General features: G+C 35.7%; 1 protein-coding gene across 5 annotated transcripts in view; it reads left to right on the top strand.

Annotated features, from left to right (window-relative positions):
• The window catches only part of PLS1 (plastin 1), a 166,232-nt gene that overhangs the window by 124,615 nt on the left and 19,746 nt on the right, over positions 1-21,871 (top strand). For all 5 annotated transcript variants that reach the window (XM_072618206.1, XM_072618207.1, XM_072618204.1 and 2 more), the window contains exons 6-10: positions 979-1,060; positions 7,468-7,633; positions 7,717-7,859; positions 11,153-11,248; positions 17,271-17,466. In XM_072618206.1, the coding sequence (XP_072474307.1) occupies positions 979-1,060; positions 7,468-7,633; positions 7,717-7,859; positions 11,153-11,248; positions 17,271-17,466 (683 nt within the window). The remainder of the gene's footprint in view (positions 1-978; positions 1,061-7,467; positions 7,634-7,716; positions 7,860-11,152; positions 11,249-17,270; positions 17,467-21,871) is intronic.

The raw sequence follows: 21,871 nt of genomic DNA on the forward strand, positions 1-21,871 counted from the left end.
AAATCTCACTGAACTGAACTAGGCTGGATCTTGGCTGATACACATTTAATTCCATACACCAGAACAGGATTTCAGTGGAGGAACCAAGTGATACCATAGAAAAAAGATTGTAGAAAGTTTTTTGATTGTTTGTTTTGGAAAAGAAATAGATTTTCTGAATTTTACTCCCATGAAATCACTTCTTGTCAATATATGGTACTGTTAATTAAATGAAATAAAAGTTAAATTCTCATGAAGGGAATTTAGGGCTTTGTTCACACAGACTAAAAGTAAATAAGAACTAGGATTTATATAGCATTTTAAGGTTTGCAGGGCAGCTAGGTAGTACAATGGATAGAGTGCTGGGCCTGGAGTCAGGAAGACTCATCTCCCCGAGTTCAAATGGCCAAGTTACTTAATCCAGTTTGCCTCGGTTTCCTCATCTGTAAAATGAACTGGAGAAGTAAATGGTTAACCATTCCAGTGTCTTTGCCAAGAAAACCCCAAATGAAGTCACAAAGAATCAGAAACAACTGAACAACAACAGTTACGGTTTGTAAAACACTTTACAAATTTTGTCTCATTTGATTCTCACAACAATCCTGGGAGGCCCTAGCAGGGAGTTACTTTTATGATTTCCATTTTACAGATGAAGACAAGGAACATAGAGGTTAAGTGACTTGCCCCAAGTCACACAGATAGTAACTGAGGCTAGATTTGAACTCAGGTCTTCACTGCTCTATCCATTGTGCCACCTACCTGTCTTTAAAACGCTAAAGGCTATTGTTGATGTGAAGAAAAAATTTTCTTTAGGTGGAAATCATGTTGAATTTTTGAATTAGCTTTTGACTTCCTTTACAATGAAGAAATTTTCTAAAGGACCTCCTTAGTATGTCTGTTGTAAAGTTTGTTTAGAAGAATTAAATAGAAACATTTCTGGCAGCAAATGAAGCAATTGAAGCAGTAATTTTTTTTTTACTCTCTTCTCCATCCTTTTAGCAAAATGATCAACTTATCTGAACCAGATACAATTGATGAAAGAGCCATTAATAAGAAGAAACTCACACCTTTTACTATTTCTGTAAGTATTCAGACTTTTCCAGTGAAGTAGACCTTTTCCATTGGATATCAACAGACTATAGAATTTTCTTTGCATCATGGTTCATGACATGTGAGGCATGTATATATCTATATCTGTGAATGTGTATATATTTACACACACACACACACACACACACACACATACACACATACACACAGTCTCCTAAAAGTCTTAGAGCAGTTTCAAACTATTAAACTCACAACCTCTTTCTACTTCAGTTTCATCAACTGTGAAACAGAGATAACAACACCTGTTTCCCAAGATTGTTGTGAGGATCAAATGAGATATTTGTGAAGTGCGTCGTGCAGAGTCTGGCAAATAGGAGGCACTTAATAAATCTCTCCTTCCTTCCTCTCTCTTCCTTCCTTCCTCTCTCTTCCTTCCTTTCTTCCTCTCTCTTCCTTCCTTCCTTCCTTCCTCTCTCTCCCTTCCTTCCTTCCTTCCTTCCTTCCTTCCTTCCTTCCTTCCTTCCTTCCTTCCTTCCTTCCTTCCTTCCTTCCTTCCTTCCTTTCTTCTGGCTCATCTCAGCAGAATAAATTCAGAAAACTGGAATAGAAGAGAATAGGGAGAATTGCACATGGGATCAATGTTTACCGGAGAGATGGTGTACAAAGTCCCTGAAGTTTCAATTCCTCCCCAAAAAGTTAGTTCTAGGAATTGAGAGACATGGCTTTAGGGAAACTCTACAACTCTGTAAGACTGACAAGAAGCAGTTGATTTTAATGTCAATATAAACCAACAGAGGCTTTTTTCTCTGACAATTTACAGTAGTTTGACCTTTGTGGAAGCACATGAAAACCCTTTATTAGTTCAATAGAAATACTAAGAAATGACTATTTCTCCAGTCTAAAGTCTTTTCCAGGCTTACTAGAAGGAAGGAAAGTTTATCAGTATTTAATTAAATTTCTCAGGAAACAATGCCCTCCACGAATATCCTTTCCCCTCTTTGTCTTAAGCCTAGACCCTTTCTTTTTTAGGAGAGCTTACAAAATGTGGAGAACAAAAGCTCAGGCCCAGGAAGTGGATTGGGGATGGAAACCAGACCCACGAAAAGAAATACTTCACGTCTAATTAAAATGATTGCTTTCTCCCTTCTCCTAAAGTGATTAGGCCTACTACGAGAAATCCCTTGGTGATTTCAGGTTACCAGTGACTAGAAGGAGGGAGTGGAGAGTCCTTGATGGGAGTGGTCAGAAGGTTTGAGTAGTTTAAGGAAAATGATTTTCCAAGATTAAGTGACTATTGTTCTGGACTGATGAAGCAAAATATTAACTTTTGCCTTACCCTGAATCTTGTAACTATGTTTTGTCATATGGCAAAATTTTCCCTTACTAGCTGGGTGACCCTGGGAATGTCACTTAACCCTGTTTCCCTGAGTTTCTTCATCTGTAAAATGAGCTGGAGAAGGAAATAGCAAACCACACCATTATCTTTGCCAAGAAAACCCCAAATGGGTCCACAGAGAGTCAGACATGACTGAAATGACTGAACAACAGTATAAGGTTGTTGGGAGGATTAAATGTATGTAAAGTACTTTTAAACCTTAAAGCACTCTATAAACGTTAGCTATTAACATGTATGAGTCATAGATTCCTAGCACAACAGAACGTAGCGTTTGAAGGAATCTCAGTCAACTCATACCAGAAGGGAGGGAACAAGCATTTATATAGCACCTATATATCCTGGGCACTGTGCTAAGAGCTATAAGTATCATCTCATTGGATTCTTTCAACAACCCTAGGAAGTGAGTGCTCTTATTATCCTAATTTTGCAGTTGAAGCAACTGACACAAACAGGGTAAATGACTTGCCCAGGGTCACAAGGCTAGGAAGTATCTGAGGTCTCATTTGAACTCAGGTCCTTCCTGACTCCAGGTCCAGTGCTGGATGCGCTGTATTGGTTAAAATTCTTATACATAGAGAATCTTCAACTGTAAAATGGGAATAATATAGTATCCACTTCCCAGGGCTATTGCAAGGATCAAATGTGATAATACGTGTAAAGTTCTTAGCAGAGTGCCTTCATTCAAGTCACTGTTTGCAGCATCGACTATGTTGTTATTGTTTAGTTGTTTTCAGTTGTGTCTGACTCTCTGTGACTCCATTGGGGCTTTCCTTGCAAAGATACTGGAGTGGTTTGCCATTTCCTTCTCCAGCCTCATTTTACAGATGAAGAAACTGAGGCCAACAGGGTTAAGTGACTTGTCCAGGGTCACACAGCTAGTAAGTGTCTGAGGTTGGATTTGACTTAGAATGATGAGTATTCCTGACTCCACGCTTGGCACTCTGCTCTATTCATGGCACAAGGTCAACCACAGATCCTTGGGATGTTTCTCCTTTGCTTTAGGACTCCTGAACAGGGAGTTGCCAGCCTTCATTCTAGCTCTCTTCTTTCTCTGACCCTTCCTCATTGATCTCTCATTTTATGACACCATATTATCGCTCTTGAAGGACAAGGAAAAATACCTTTTCCTAAGGTTTAGTATTCTCTTTCGGGAGAACCATACATCTGTTAAAAGAGTTCAGTGACCCATTTTCACTTACTTTCCTATGTTGGGATATTGTACCCTCTGCTTTCTCACCAAGTGTCGACTCCCCTCTGCTCCTTCTCATGTCTTTTCTTTTTTACTTTTCTCATGAAAGTCTTTTGGGTTAAAAATTTTTTTTTAAAGTAACACATTATTCTCCCTCAACATCCCTTTACTTTTTCTTCCCAGGAGAAGGATTAGCATGCACTTTGATTGTAGATAACAAATACTTGGTCTGCAGCAGAAAGAGCAGCCTGTGCCCTCTGTGCATGACTATAAAATTCCCCATAGTCTCTGGAAACCAGATCTCCTTTGTCAGTTTGGTTCTTAGCTCTTGCGGCCAGTTCTCCTGTGAAGGCCAATGCTGGCAGACAGAATAAACTCAGTGTATTTTCTGTGGGGGAAGAAAAAAACCTCTAACTTTTATAAAAAAAGAAAAAGAAAAAACAAACCAAAACTAAGCCCTTAAAGTTATATCTTGTGAGAGTTTTTGGAGTTCAGTTTTGATTATCTAGATTACTAATCAATACCAAATGACAACTGAAAGAAGGCCCCATCTGCATACAGATGATTCATGTAAATATAGGACATTCTGCCCTTGGAAAAGCTAGTTGGGAAAGATTTTCAATATACAGTTTGACTTCAGCATTTCCTAGGGATAATTGAGAAAAACAGCCATGAGTCAGCTCAAGCCCAAATTTTTCAAATTTAATGTCATTATTTCCTTATCACCTCCCCCGACTGAATTTTTTGTTTTTCCCTTTCCTTTTTGTCGTCATTGAAATATAAGCCATGATATTTAAAAGGATCATGGCCCCAACAAGGGAAAAAGCAGAGGGCATGAGCAAAGACTTGTGTTAAATGAATGTTATTGTTTGCGAGCAGACTTCAGTATGTAACTTTATGACATTTTTAAAGCAGATTTTTTTTTCTTTTGGAGATAGCATGCTTTAAAGAGGAAAAATAAAGCCTGAGGAGAATTAGCCTATATTTTTCAGTATGAAAAATTGTTATTCTTAGGAAATATACATGCATCTTGATAATAATAACTCTAAATAGCCCTTTAAGGTTACAAAGAGTTTTCTATTTGATCCTCACAGTAAGTAGTGCAGATTTTCATACTTAAAATGACCAGAGAAGGAGATTAAAAGCTTATAGAAGCCAATAATTTCTTCAGTTCCATGGATTTGATAAGTAATAGAAGCAGGATTAAAAACCAGGTTTTTTAACGATTTGAGGTATTAGTAAGTAGCAGTCATCTCTAAATTCTGACCTACCAGAATTTGGTTGCTGAATAAAAAATATCAATATTGAAGGGGCATAAAAATGGATTTGTATTTCCCTTGAGGTTAGGATGCTGGAATAGGAATGAATTCCATTCAATTTGCATGTAGCAGACAATACCATGGCAGCAAACTAGGCATTTGTCCTGGTGATTTCTACCCCAATAACTTTACTAGCTACTGTTTTCTTATGTCCATTTTCTTTTTTTTTTTTTTTTCCATTTAGCAAGAATTTATTATCTCTCCTTCCTATACTCCACCCCATTGAATAACAGCACAGAATCAAGAACAAAAACTACAAAAGAAAAAGAAAACATAGAAAAATTAAAAATTAAACCCTCATAACAAATATATATATACATACATACATATAGATAGATAGATATAGTCAAGAGAGACAAATGTTCTCTTTGCACATGTCCAAAAATGTATATGTAATTCTGTATTTTAAATCCACCCTCTACAGGTGCATCGTAGGTTTCATTGTTTGTATTCTGGGCTCATGATTTTCATTGCTTTGACCACAGTTCTATGCTCTTTCCAAGATTTATTTTTCCTTTATAATATTTTCATTGTATACAGTGTTTTCCTAGTTCTGCTCACTTTTCTTTGCATAAGTTCATACAAGCCTTCTAATGTTTGTTTAGTACTGTCCACTCAATAATTACTTAATAATATCTGTCAGACTAATCTACTGTAATATTTTAGCCATTTCTCAGTGAGAGACACTCCATTTGTTTCTTTGTTCTTTTTGCCAATACAAAAAGACCTTGTAAACATTTTCCACTTGTGATCCCACTAATATGCTTGTTAGTATTGTAGCTATGTCAAAGGATATTCAGCATTTACTGAAATTTGGAATGTTTCTTCACATTTCCTTCCAAAGGATTTCATATTCTTTTTTTTTTTTAATTTTGTAATGTTTAACAATCACTGCCATACAATTGTGATTTTATCCCCCCCACCTACTCCCCACTCCCCCCCTCCCTCCCCACGACTGCATACAATTTTGTATAGATTCTACATATACTTTCCTATTGAGTATATTTTCACTATAGTCATGCTATGTAGTCAGACTAAGATAAATGAAAGAAATCGTATAACAAATAAGAACATGATACACAAACACATACACATACACAAACATGATCTGCTACAATATGTGAGTGACTTCCATATTTCTCTCTCTGAGTGTGGCAGGCATTTTGCCTTGAGATCCTCCATTGGGATTTTTTTTTTGGTAAGAAGTTCTTGTGTTATTACAAAAATCTAAGTCTACCAGAAAAAACTCTCACACACTGTGGTTGTTGCTGTGCATAAAGTTCTCCTGGTTCTGCTCCTTTCACTCAGCATCAGGTCATACTTATGTCCATTTTCATGAGGCTACTCATGTAATCAAAATTATCCATTTCACTTCCTGTGATCCTTTCTACATCTTGTTTGGTCATAACTTTTCCCTTACCTATAGGTCTGACGTACATTTTCCCATGCTCCCCTAATTTACTTATGATATTACCCTTTATGTCTAAATTGTTTATCTATTTTGACCTTACTTTGGTATATGGTGTGAGATGTTGGTCAATGCTTAGTTTCTGCCAAACTGTTTTCCAGTTTTCCTGGCAATTTTTGTCAAATATTGAATTCTTGCCCCATCAGTTTGGATCTTTGGGTTTATCTAATACTAGATTACTGTGGCCATTTACTACTGTGTATTGTGTACCTAATCTATTCCACTGATCCACCACTCTGTTTCTTAGCCAGTACCAGATTGTTTTAATGATTACTGCTTTGTAACAGTGTAAAATCTGGTACTGCTAGTCTACCTTTCTTTACCTCCCTACTTCCCCACTGATTTCTTTGATATTCTTGACATTTTGCTATTTCAGATGAATTTTATTATTTTTTTATACCTCTATAAAATAATTCTTTAGTGTTTCAGTATAATTAGTTTCCTTTGAAATACTATGTATTTTATTTTGTACACTTAAACATATTGTTCTGAAAAGGAAACCATAGATTTACCAGACTGCCAAAAGAGTTCAGGACTCAAAAAAAATCAAGAGTCCCTGATTCATTGTCTAAAGGATTATTTAAGTTTTATTGCTATTCAAACTTAATTTTCTTGTCATTTTTATCAGTTCTAAATATTGGAAATTTGGTGATGTGGAATTGTACTTAATTGTGCAATAAAATTTTGCCATGGTATGGAGGTGGCTGATTTTCAAGGGTTGTGGCAGTAGAGTCCACATTTCTGCATAGCTTTGAATTTGGGGTCATTAATAGACTGAATGTCTGTTTTCTGTCCAGCTAAGTTTGAAGAGACTCATTACTCAGGTGATTGCTAGATAATGGAATTTTGGGGCATAGCAAAATATGAAGACTATCTACTAAGTTCTAAATGGATTGTAGTATGTACTATTGGAAGGAATATCCACACCAGTGAAAACATAGATCATTGAAGTGAAATATAAAAAATATTTGAAACTTCTGTAACATGTTCTTTTTTTATTAATTTCAGAAAATGTATAGGAAGATTTTGAAGGAACTGACTGGTAGTATTTCTCTTTTAAAATTAGGAAAACTTAAATCTCGCATTGAATTCAGCATCAGCCATTGGCTGTACTGTAGTCAACATTGGAGCCCAAGATCTGAAGGAAGGAAAACCTCACTTGGTTATGGGACTTCTATGGCAGATCATTAAAGTTGGTCTTTTTGCTGATATTGAGATTTCCAGGAATGAAGGTAAAAAAATAATGATATTCTTTTCCCTTAAAGCATACTTTTGGCCCTAAAATAGCAATGATTTATCATTTTTCCTCTTTTAGCCCTAATTGCCTTGCTAAGAGAGGGAGAAGAACTAGAAGAACTCATGAAGCTTTCTCCAGAAGAGCTCTTGCTCCGATGGGTAAACTTTCATCTGACTAATGCAGGATGGCAGAAAATCAGCAACTTCAGTCAAGATATTAAGGTTTGCCTTTTTCTTTAAATATCTTGTTTCACAAATTGACATTATAAAGTGCGACAAAAAGAAAATGAGGAGATTATGTGTTATATTTATGCTGGGACTAAGTCTGAACCTCTTACAGAAGGCTCAACATCAATTCAGCCACCTGCTTTTCGTCTCTGGGCTCATCTAACACCTCTTTGTTGGTCTAGACACAGCTCAAATTCCATCTCCTCTGGAGAGCTTTCCTTGATCATCCCAGCAGGAAATTTGCTTTGAAATACTATAGCTATTTATTATTATATGTGCAGTTGGTAGTGGGGTATTAGAGTTTAGGAGTTGTCTGTATAGAGAAGATAATTGATCTTGTCATTAAAGTTCATGTGTCATCCCACATGGGGTCAATAGTTTCACCTGTCTATACCAAGATGGCAACCTTTTTCCTACAGGAAAGTTGGCTTTCTGATGAGAAGATATATCACAAGTTTTATCTAACATAAAAGGTCTTGCATAATTCAAAACCATTCCAATGTCATTTCAAGATTTGTTTGCTGAAGTTAGTATGTACTTGGACATAAAAAAAATAATTTTCCCCTGATTTGAGTATAAGTCTAGGATTCCATCCTTCACAGATTTTCTTGAATAGTCTTTCTGATTGCACTCGTCTGTTTATTTCTTCCTTCTACTCAAAGAACCTCCAGGACCTTTCCAGTCAATGTCTTCTGAATAAAGTATAAACTCCTACTCTTCAAAATGAAAGCCCTCCATAACCTTGACTCAACCTACCTTTTCTACCATTTTCTCGATCTCATTTCCTTAACATTCCAGACTTCCTTCCATCCACAATTCTTCTGTTTCTCTCCCTTCTCACTAGCTTTGATCAAACCATTTCCTCCTGTGCCTCAGATGAATTTTTACTTCACTGTCTCCCTTTAATACTCTCACTCCCTTCAAGGCCCAAATTAGGTGCTACAAGTTCAATGAAAATTTTCATGACAGGTTTCCTTTATTTTCCCCCCTCTCCTTCCTTCTTCCCTATTTAAAGTGACTCCTCCATTTTTTCATAGCACTTTCCCTGGATCTCTCATTTGCATGTGTCTCACTTTTGCTTGCATGGGCAGGTACATGGCACCTAGCTTGGAATCAGGAAGACTCATCTTCATGAGTTCAAATCTGGCCTCAGACATTTATTAGCAGTGTGATCCTGGGCAAATCATTTCACCCTATTTGCCTCAGTACCTCATCCTTAAAGTGAGATGGAGAAAGAACTGGCAAAGTGCTCCAGCATCTTTGTCAAGAAATCCCCAAATAGGGTTCCATAAAGTCAGACACCCCTGAAATGACTGGATAGCAACAACACTTTCGCTTGTAATTATTGTACGATTGCCTGTCATTCTTGTATTTGTTTGTAAGGTGCTGGAGGACAGGGTCTGTGTTGATATTTAACCTCTGTTCTGGACCCTGCACTCTATCTCAGGCCCCCTCTCTCCTCTTTTTCTTTTCTTTTCTTTTTTTTTATTCAAAATTAATATTGTTATTAAATCTTTTTCTTTTCTTTTTTTTGTTCAAAATTAACATCGTTATTAAATCAGTTAAGAAATGTTCACTGTAGAAAAATAAACATTGAGAGTTTTAACAAAACTCAAATAGACTTTCTTTTTATACAATAGGTATACAAACTACCTTTGAGGTTTTCATTTTCTGCCGTTTTTAAGATAAACGGTGTACATTAGCATGGAATGTCAGAGTCCACTCTTTATCCTATTTCTATAATTTAGGCCTACCAGTGCAAGGTAATTTATGATGCATGTGCTAGCACTCACTCCCACAAGAAAAAAACAAACAAAAAAATACATCCTCTTTCTCTTTTCATGATCTTTCTGTAGTCTTTTCAGCTCAGTTATCTTCTCTATACAGACAACTCCTAAACTCTAATACCACACCACCGACTGTACACGGGACACTTCCACCTGGATCTATTCTCAATCTTAATATGTTCAAAATAGAAGTCATTATCCATCCACCCTTTTCCCCCAGTGAAGCTCCTCTAAACTTCCCTGTTCAGCTTCAGAATTATCTCTGACTCTTCATTTTTACTCGCACCCACTGTATTCAGTCTGTTACCAAGTTCTGTTGATATTAACTCCAAAGCATCTCTTAAAGTCATCCTTTTTCTCCACTTATACAGCCACAACCCGGTTTGGGCTCTTATTACCTCTTACCTGGACTGTTGGAATAGCCTCCTAACTGATCTCTCCATGCTCAGTCTCTCCCCTCTGTCTGCTGCCAAAGTGATATTCCTAAAGCAAGCATCCTTCTGCTCAAAAAGCCTCAGTAACTCCCTGTTTCCCCTAGGATAAATATAGACACCACGGTATGACCTTTGAAGCCCTTGACAGTCTGGCCCAACTTTCCTTTCTAAGTGGATCATCCATCCCTTACCTTCAGTACAAAATGAACTTTTGCTGTCTCTCAGATACAATGTTCCTTCTCCCACTGGTCCACAAACTGTTCCCCAGGCCTGGAATATTTTCTCACCTCTAACATGTAGAATCCCTACCTTCCAAGTATACTAAGTCTCCTTCAAGTGGCCTTTCCTGGTATTAGTCTCTCTGGTTTGTGTCTATTTCTGCAAGCCTGTATTTTCCTTCAGGAAGCTCTTTGGGGTGAGTGGGTCTTTGTCTCCTTCATACCTGCACCATTTGTATCCCTATTGTCTAACACAAAGCCATGTACAAGTAGGTACTTAAAAAGATAATATGATTCAATAGTCTTGCAGTTGGGAAGACCTGGGTGCAAATTCCACTTCTGCTGCCTAGTAATTGTGGGAACTTAAGCAAGACATCAAATCTCTGCCTGAACTTTAGTTTCCTCATCTGTAAAATAGATATCAAACCAGAATACCCTACCTTATAGAGTTACTGTGAATATTAAATGAGATTATCTATAAAGGACTGTATTTAAACCACTTAGAAGTGTCTGTTATTGTGTTTGTGGAATTGAATTGAGTTTTCTTTTTTTTCCCCCATTAAACCAAACTTTAATTCAGTTATTCCTGAGTTCTAAACTTGAATTGGATGTTCATGTCATTTCTGACATCATATGTTAATAATAATAACAGCTGCATCACCTATGTAGCACCTACTATGTGCCGGGCATCGTGCTAAACACTTTACATAGATCTCATTTGATTCTCACAACCATCCTGGGAGGTTTGATCAATTATGTCGTCCTTTGAGAAGGGAATCATGTCTATAGTTTTAATACTTCTGTGAAAAATGCAACCTTACAAAGCGATTTGATTTCTTTCCTTATAGGATTCCAGGGCCTACTTTCATCTGCTCAATCAGATTGCCCCCAAAAGAGACGGAGATGATGCGTCTTCCATTTCCATTGATATGTCAGGATTTAATGTAAGTATAGTATTCTAGTGTCATTTATAAACCCAAGTATAAACCCAGGTAATATTAGTCTGGTGCTGTATAGGTGGTTGGGGGGGAACAATGAAGGGATAGACCTCAATTCTTAGTAAATCTGATGCCTTGAAAGATCATTTGTTGAATGTTGGAAATATTACAGGGTTTCAAGCCTGGAGTCAGGAAGCCCTGACCTGGGTTCAAATCCTGCCTCTTCTACTTTCTAGCCAACCTCTGAAACCTCAGTCAAACCTCTCTGAACCTCAGAAACTCTGAAATTCAGCCAAACTCATAAGTTATATACTGGTTGTGATCTCCCTTGCCAAAAGAAGTTCCCAACCTGACAAAATCCCAGAGCCTTGACATAGAGATTGGGGTTTAGAAGTTCTATCGTAGCTGTTGATACATGAGGGATGAATTCGCCTGTTGACAAGGCTACTACTGAGCCAGATTTCCTGCCCATTTGTATCATAGAAGTCAAAATCTGAATCACAAAAGGAAATAACCTTTCTTTACCAAGGAGGAAACAGTGATATGAGTCCTTCTTTATTTATGGATTTGCTCTTACTGATAGATTCATTTTGATAGTTGACATATTTCTGGTCAACTAAATAACTGTATAAATTTTCTGAGAATTAAAAAAATAGACTGAATTTAATGACTTGATGGATGATAAGCAAAAAGTCCTTGTTTGTGCCCAACAGACTTTTCTCAGTGCTCCTTCAGGACCAGAGTACTTTGCAATCTTTTTTCCAGGTATAATGGAACAACTGAACTCTTACATAACTACTACAGAGAGCTAAGAAAAACGTTTCTCTTAGGGTATACTTGAGAGTGCCTTGCATGCAGCAGTTGTGGTGCTTGATGAATATTTGTTGAATTGAATTAAGATATTCTCGTGTCTTTTGGAACCTAGAACGTGATCAGATCAGGTTGTCTACCGTATCTAGACCCTGTGGCTGTTGTGACTGAGAGAGAGGCAGAGAGGAATCTTGGCCATAGTGTCTGGAATGACACTATCCCCATCAACAGTATCCCCATCAATATTTCTCTGATAGAAAGAAACTAGGAGCTTCACTTGTTAAAGGGGGTCTTTTTTCTGTAATCCTGTATTAGAGGATAGGTATCTAGTTCTTCACAAGCTGTCTTGTACTTGTACATTACTTTGTGAATTTGCATACTGTTTTACATGCTGAAATTGTAAGAAAGAGGAAAAAACACTTCATATTTTGTCGTGTTGTTGAGTCCTGCTAAGGATAGACACATGCAGTCTAACCTTGCTCCAATCCTCCAACTCTTCTAGTGTATTGGATGAAGCATCACCATGCACGTCACTCTGGGCTTGAAGTGAGGGTGTGCAGAAACCAGCAACATCCTTCTACACTCTGTCACTTGGGAAGCAGCTCTTTTAGCTGTAGGAAACTAGGTGGTCCAGTGGATAGAGTGCTAGACCTGGAGTCAGGATGAACTTAGTTGAAGTACAGCCTCAGATGCATACGAGCTGTGTGACCCTGGGCAACTCACTTAACCTCTATCTGTCTCTATTTCCTTATGTACAAAATGAGTATAATAATAGCAACTATCTCTCAAGGTTGTTGTAAGAATAAAATGAGATATTTATGAAGCATTTTTATATGCTTTTAGCTGGTTTTTAGGGCTGGGGCTGCAAATAAGATATTTTCCAGGCTATTAAGTAGCTACTATGTGCAAGGAACTGTGCTAAGTGCTGGGGATGAAAAGAAAGCCAAAAGCAATCCATGTCTTCAAGGAACTCAAGATCTAATGGGAGAGAAAACATGTAAACAACGATGTACAAACAAGATATATACAAGATAAATTGAAGATAATCTCAGAGGGAAAGCATCCTGATTTTTAAAATCTTTTTTTCATTAAATATTTTCCAATTATATGTAAAAATATTTCGTTTATTTTTTTTTAAATTTTGAGTTCCAAATTCTCTCCTTCTCACCCTACTCCCCTCCATGAAAAGGCAAGCAATTTGATATCCCTTATACATGTGAAGTCATGCAGAACACATTTCCATATTAGCCATGTTCCAAAAGAAAACACAGACAAGAAATAAAACAAGAAAAATAAAGTTAAAAAAGTATGCTTCAATCTGCATTCAGAGTTCATCAGTTCTCTCTGAAAGTGGCTAACATTTTTCACCATTAGTCCTTTGGAATTGTCTTGGATCATGGTCTTGATAAGAGCAGCTAAATCTTTCATAGTTACACACTGTTACAGTGTTGCTGCTACTTTGTACAGTGTTGTCCTGGTTCTGTTCACATCACTTTGCATCAGTTCATTAAGTCTTCCTAGGTTCTTCTGAAACCATCCTGCTCATTATTTCTTATAGCAGAAGAATATTCCATCACAGTTATATAACACAACTTGTTCAGCCATTCCCTAACTGCTAGGCATCCCTTTGATTTCTGATTTTTTTGGCACCACAAAAAGATACACTATAAATATTTTTATACAAATAGGTGCTTTTCTCTTTTCTTTGATCTTTTTGGGACACAGACCTAGTAGTGGGTTGTTGGGCAAAGGGTATGCACAGTCGTATAGTAGCTTGGGCATACTTCAATATTGTTCTCCAGAATGGTTATTTCAGTTCACAACTCCATCAAGAGTACATTAGTGTTCCAATTTTTCCATATCCTCTCCAACATTTGTCATCTTCCTTTTTTCTCATGTTAGTCAATCTGATAGGCATGAGGTGGTAGCTTGGAGTGTTTTAATTTCTCTAATCAATAGTTATTTAGAGCATTTTTTCATCTAGCTATTGATGACTTTGACTTACTTTCTGAAACTGCCTGTTTGTATCCTTTGACCTTATCAACTGGAAAGTGGCTCTTATTTTTATAAATTTGGCTCAGTTCCCTATATATTTGAGCAAGGAGGTCTTTATCAGAAAAACTTGATGCATTTTTTCCAGTTTCTTGCTTTCTTTCTAACTTTTCCTGCATTAGTTTTGTTTGTGCAAAACCTTTTTAGTTTCATGTAATAAAAATTATCCATTTTACTTCCTGTGATCTTCTCTACCTCTTTGTAAAAGCTAACACCCCAAAATACACAAGAAGGCCTGCTATCACAGGTTCTTAGGTCTGCTTTTCTAAAAGGAAAGGCAACTTTTGACAGGTCAGCAATCACTTTAATCAAGCACATGCATCATTCATTTAGTTCAGGGGAAAAAAGTCAGCACACTGAACTTCAGAGAAAATACAGAGAAATCAAAATCAGCAGATATGCTTCCAACTGTCTGACATAAGCAACACATACATCATAGGTCAACAGACAGATCCAACTATGTAACATACATACATACATAGTTACCAGAGAGGGAAGCACCAACATCTGGATTTTCAAAGCCAGGGGGTTCCTTAGTGGCTTCCCAGAGTCTCATCTGGCACACAAAACTTCTACCAAAAACTAAATCCCAGAGTCTTTTTAAACTTTTTTTTAGAGCCAGAGGGCATCACAACCTTTGAGAACCAGTGCCTCATTAACAAAAGTTATGGATCTTCCTACAAATCTTCCCAGGCCTGTTAATGGGTGGGGAAGATCTTCTTTAATCACATTATTCAATCAGAGGCACCTGATTATACTAAAACAAAGAAAATGCATTATCAAATGCACTACTATTTGGTCATACATTCTTCCCTTATGCATAGATCTGACAGGTACATTTTCCCATCCTCCCTTAATTTACCTATAATATCACCCTTGTGTCTAAATCATTTATCTGTTTTGAACTTATTTGGCATATATTATGAGATATTGGTCAATGCTTAATTTCTGCCAAACTGTTTTCCAGCTTTCCTGGAAATTTTTGTCAAATGCTGATCTTACCCCATCACCTTGGATCTTTGGATTTACCAAACACCATTAACTGTGGTCATTTACTGCTGTGTATTGTGTAACTAATTTATTCCATTGATCTACCATTATATTTCTTAGCCAAGACCAGATTGTTTTGATAATTACTGATTTTTAATTTTGTTTGAAATCTGGCACTGTTGAACCACCTTCCTTCATGGTTTTTTTTTTAAATTGATTTCTTTGATATTCTTGCCCTATTACTCTGCCAGATGAATATTATTATTCTTTCTAGTTTTATAAAATAATTCTTTGGTAATTTGATTGACATGGCACTGAATAAGTAAATTAACAGGTAGAATTGCAGTTTTTATTATATTGGCTCAGTTTACCCATGAGCAATCAGTAGTTCTCTATATTTGTGTAAAAAGTGTTTTGTAATAATGTTCATATATACCTTGGGTTTGTCTTGGCAGGTAGATTCCCAAGTATTTTATATTGTCTGCAGTTATTTTAAGTGGAATTTCTCTATCTCTTCCTTCTGGACTTTGTTGGTAATATGTAGAAATGCTGATTATTTATGTGGGTTTATTTTATATGCTACAACTTTTTTGAAGTTGTTCATTGTTTCAACCGGTTTTGAGTTGATTCTCTAGGGTAGTCTAAGTATACCATCACATCATCTGCAAAGACTAACAGTTTTGTTTCTTCATTGGAAAGGCATTAAGATTAAGGTGGGGGTAAGGGGGAGACAGACTTTTTGCAGAAGGTGAGATTTTAATTAGGTTTAAAGGAAGCTAGTGCTAATTACTTTATTACTTATATTGATTTATCTTGAATAATTATAATGAAAAATTTGAGGACATAGGATAGTAAATGTACACAAAGCAATTTGGAAATTATAATGTTGAAATTCTTGGCACTTTGCTATTGTGTTTAATTAGTCCTGATGCAGTCCCTTCATGTAGTCTATATTTTCTGTTCCCATCCAAAACAATGCTTTTTATTGAAACAGGAAAGCTTAGAGGAAAGATCACTAAGGGGTAAGGGATTAGGGAGTATGATTAAGGCAAATAGAGTTATTTAGTGAATGGCTATTCTTTGGAGAAAAATCCAAGGTAGATTGTTCTCTATGCATGGAGTGAGTGGTATCACCTTTCTATATGAAAACATGGTGATACTTTTAATGTAATAGGTTGGTTTGTAGACAAGAGAGGAAGGAATTAATTTCTGAGTGAACAATGATGAATAAGTAAAATTAATTAAAAAAACTATCTGACATTTATACTGTATTTTACGGTTTCTTTAATATACATTATCTCATTGGAGATAATGTATGGAAACTTAAGACTTTATTTCCTGAAATTAGTTAAGCATAATAAATAATTTAATTCTGATTCTAACCTCATTTTCACAAATTTCTTACAACATCACTATTTTAATCAATTTTTCATTCTTTTAGGACAAGTTCTATAATTTGAACTAAATCTAGACAGGGTTGAATGAGCCAGTCCATCTATAGATGCCTCTTGTGTAGGCAATAAGTATCTGACAATTCTTTTGTTATTGTCAACATGGTTCATTGGAGTGAACGTTGGACCAGGAGTCAGAAGATCTGAGATCTAGGTCTGGTTGTGTGTGTTCATTAGGAATGCTACCATACACATTTAACCTCTCTGACCCTATTTCCTCATCTGCAACATGAGAAAATTATTTGCTTTGCCTAAAACTCTGGGTTGTTATGAGAATCAAAAGACATGATAAAAATTGAAACACTTTGTAAGATGCTACACAAATGTAAGGTATTATTGTTGTTCTAATATAGTAGATTAAATAACTCACACTTGATCCCTGATTATTACAGACTTAGAATAATCAAACTCAAAGACTTATTAGAAATTCCTGGAGAGTCTATCTTCTTGTTAAGTCAAGCTGTCATCAGATATATTTCCAGAGCAATGTTTACATATGGTATGAATAAGCTAATAAAAATTTTGGAATTAGCTCTTGAGTGTTTTTGTGTTTCAATGTGTAGCTTTAGAGAATAGTGTTAGATAAAGAGTCTCTTACATGAAACCTATTTGTTTCCAAGATATTAGTTAAAAAATCATGCTGGTGGTATTGATACTTAGCATCATTCATATGTAAGCATATAGAAAATGCGCAATAAATGCTTGTTTCATTCATTCCTTCACAGGAGAAAAATGATCTGAAGAGAGCTGACCTGATGCTTCAACAAGCTGACAAACTGGGCTGTAGGCAATTTGTTGCTCCTGCGGATGTGGTTTCTGGAAATCCTAAACTTAATTTAGCTTTTGTAGCAAATCTGTTTAACATGTATCCGTGTCTGCATAAGCCTGAGAATAATGACATTGATATCAATTTGTTAGAAGGTGAGTTCTTTCAGTCTTAACTTGTCTTGCTCTTTACTGAACACTGTGCTTGCTGGCTCACTCTAACAGTCAAAGATAGCGAGAGTGAGAGCATAATCCAAGAAACCATTTTGTGTGTGTGTGTGTGTGTGTGTGTGTGTGTGTGTACGTGTATGTATTTGTGTGTGTGGTCACATGTGTTTATGCCTATGCGTATGTCAATGGATTTGAATTCAGCAAGTGTTGGATAAAAGAAAACACTAGGGTAAAAAAAAACCCTGGAATTTTCCCAGCTGTTATTACATGGTGAAAACTCCTATGTGTTAAAAAAAAAAATCTATTAAATAATAATATATAATCATGCTAATATAGATAATACATTTTCATTTAGAAGACATTAATGGAATATTTTTTCTGTTTCAAAGCTAAATAGCAATTCCATTTTTCTTCAGATTAGTTCTCTTTGCCGTGACCTTAACTAAGTGGGGGGGTAAAATGAAACACTTTATTGTCTTACCATATATAAGCTGTCATTATCTATCTCATAATTTATAACTTTCCTGTTTTGCTTCATGAAATGCAGATTTGACCCCTCCTAATGTAGGTACTGTATTTAGTACTTTTCTATCCATAAACTTATTTATTCTGAATTTTTCTATTATTACCATTTATTATTTTCTTCTGGGTTGGTGTTTCTTCTTTGCGTTGTTTATGCTGTGTTATCCCTGTCTTAATATGCCGAAAGAATGACTTACTATGGAGAAGCAAAAGTGTAGTTTAAATTATGTCCCTGAAGCGAATCTTTGATAATATAAACTAACCATCTGATTTTCTTTTTTAGAATAGTAGGCTATTACAGTTTAAAACATACTTATTTTGACAATTTAACTTCACACTTGGCTTTTAAAGTCTTTTTTCCCTCCATTCCACATGTGTACACACTTCTCCTGCTTCTTATTTTTGAAAGGGTCCACTTTGATCCTTCAACATAACTGTATTTTGTAATATTTAATTATCCCTTACTTATTGAAGGATCTTACTATACACAGCATATAAAAAGGCCAGTACCCTGTTTTGCAACATGTAATATAAAAGTCAACATAGACAAAAATTCTCTCTATTTTTCCTGTCCTTTTTACCCTCCTATTTCCTCACACCTTGTACATCTATTCATATTAGTCCAAGAATCTAAAAGATAAAAAAAATATGACAGCTACAATGGAAAAAGTCACCACTATTAATGATAATCCTCCTTTTCATTTTGCATCAAAGAATGGCAGTCTCTTCCACCCCTGGAAAGTGGGAACTAAAGTTCCTAGACTTTTCCCTTTCACATATCCTCCTCCCTTGTTTTTGATAATGAGGACATAAGTCAGGAACATATGTCCTCTTCTATGATCTTTTATGACTTCCACCATTATGATAATATCATAAATAAATAATTTTCATTTCTATCACTATGCCTGCTGTGCCAATTGACAGCCATAGTAATTTCTTTTGTATTTAAATACCTTCAAATTTAAAGAATATGTTTCCTCATTATGCATATGTAAATGGCAGTAATGTTTCTGTAAAAAAATGGAAACTTAAACTGAAGTATTGGGAAAAAATTTTTTAAGAAAGGCTAGGTTTTCACAAGTCTGGCAAATCTCACGATTCCTGTGTTTTACAATAAAAGACACTTGTTTAGAATGGCATATTAAAAATGGTCTGCTATTTTTAGCCCCTGGATTCTTGCTAGTTAGAGGTGCATTCTTGAACTTGCTGGCTCTCACCTCCTCTTGTCTTGTTTGGATTCCTTTGCTATAGTATTCAGCATGCTTTTGGTAGATTTTTTTCAGTGTGAATGGTATTGCTGAATATTTCCTTTAGCATTTACCATGTACAATTTTAAGATGATACTGCTGGAAGTATTTATCAATTGCCTCAGAACATAACTCCTGATATACTCCTTTAAAAATAATCTTTTGACTCTACAATCATTATATTTAGGACCATGGGTCTAGAGCAGGCAGGAACCTTAGGTAACTTTTTCTGCATATTTATATTTTTATGCACTAATTATCAAAACAGAAATGTTGCTATATTATCATTGACACATAATAAGTAGAGTTCAGGTAACAGCATCTTCCCCACAAATTCAGACATAATCACCCCCCAATAATCTGGCAATTATCTTAGTGGAGCATATCTTAATAAAATCCAAAGAAATCTTTCAAAGTACAATGAAGCCCTAGATCCTTCTTATTAAACAAAGCGAGATCATATATTGGCCAAGTTCAGAGAGAAACTTTATTGTAAATAATAGAATTATTGAAGAATTTCTTTCTATTGTACACATGAATACTGTCATTCATTTTCTCTGAATGAATGTCCATAATATTCCATTATTTTGTGGCTCTATAAGAATGTAATGAACCTATTTAGTATTCTAGGAGTTCCATCAAAGGGGATAGACAAATTAAAAGAATTTTTTGCATTCTACCACTAAAATTTCTGCAGTGTCCTTTACTTCTACTTCCAATCTGGAAAATACTTCGCAGTCCAGAATGCACATGCTTTTACTTTGCCTAGCATTCACTCTCACACATTTCATGATGTCTCAGGTTTTGAGAATTTATTTACAGATAAAACTAAGAGTGTGATAAATAAATGCTGTTATGAAAATTATTTGCTTTCTAGATAACATTTATTTTTAAATTGATGCTGCTGTTGCTAACACTCAGATTTAAAAATCAGTAAGAAATCTGAAACTGATGAAAGTGTCAGAATAACCTGAGAACAAATAAAATATTTCATTTTCCACTGTTTATGATATCATGACTGCTTGGTAGAATTTAATTATTATTTTAAAACAAAATGCAACCATGTCATTATGAAAATGTGTAATTTATATTTTGACCTTCAGAGTTGCTTCCTAAATAGTTTTTTAAGTCCAAGAAATTGGACCAGAACTTGGATGTTTGACCTGAGTTTGAATCTTGGCTCCACACTTTAATATAAATGTGACCTTGGGCTCACTTAATTTCCTCACTGATGAAGTCAAAGGGTTAGATTAGATGATCTCGAAGGCCCCTTCCAGCTATATTTACTGATTCTAATTCTGTTATTTTGGGGTTGGAAAGGGCAATCCAAGCCACACACTCTGAACCTTAATTTCAGTATTTATATTTGTTGAAGACTATCATTTTGAAGACCAGGTCTTTAATTAGATCGTTAAATAGTCACTAGGAAAAATGAAAGTATGAATTTTAGGCATTTCAACTTTTTAAAATCTAATGTTTTATAAATGTCTATTGAAAAGCAGAGAGGTGATTAAAAAAGAATAATCTTCTAATAGATGCCATGTGTAATTTAGTAGAAATAAAAGCAAAATAACCTGAAGAAGAATACAATGATTAACATAGAAAACCATATGAAAATCCATTGTACTATTTGCCTTTCCCCTCTTAGTAACAGAAATGGTAATCAAGGCTGCTAGGCTCCAGACCTCCCCTTCCCTTTTCTCATCCCTACCCTGACTCTCAGAACCAATATGGTTCTAGTCATCCCTCTTGGCATTTCATTTTAGATCTGCCTAGAGAACTACCCAGTACCTAGAATACTCAATTGACTCAAAGTCAATTTGGAGAAAGGTCTATAGTGGAGTGTCACAGGGATTAGTATTTGACCAGGTGCCATTCAGTATTTTTATCAACAACTTGAGTAAAGTCACTTAGGATTTGCAGATGATACAGAACCGGAAAGGATAAATAGAACAGATCCAAACTAGGCAAGAACTTTGAGCTGAATATGATTTAATAAGGATTACGTGAAGTTTAAATTTGGATTCAAAATATCAATTTCACAAATGAGTAGAGATGACTAGATATTTCATTTCAGAAAAAAAAAACCATGGATTTTAGTAAAAAACCACACTCAATATACATCAACAATGTAATGTAGCAACCAAAACCCTTCATCTTATTTTAGGCTCCATTAGGAGAAACAGAATATCAGAATAAAGGAAGTTATGATACCATTGTATTTTACCCTGGAGATCCCAAGCGTGGAGTATTATGTTCCATTTGGGTACCACTTTTTAGGAAGTACATTGATAAATCGAAAAGCAACCAAGGGACGGTCATCAGTATGGTGAAGGGTTAGATCCTTGAAAGTATGTCAATAAGGATTGGTTTGAAAGAGCTAGTTTTGTTTAGGCTGGAGAAAAGAAGACTCAGAGGACATACGTTAGCTGTCATTAAGTATTTCAAGGGCTGCCCTGTGGAAGAGAAATTACATTTACCCTGTTGGCCCCAAAAGACTGAACAAGAAGCAATGGGTAGAATCTGAAAAGAGGCAGGTTTAGGTTTAATGTAAAGAGAAATTTCCTAACAGTTAGAGCTATTGGGAAATAGCATAGATTGCCTTTTTGGGTAGAGAAATC

This window comes from Notamacropus eugenii, chromosome 6 (assembly GCF_028372415.1).
Source record: "Notamacropus eugenii isolate mMacEug1 chromosome 6, mMacEug1.pri_v2, whole genome shotgun sequence".
Lineage (NCBI taxonomy): Eukaryota > Metazoa > Chordata > Mammalia > Diprotodontia > Macropodidae > Notamacropus > Notamacropus eugenii.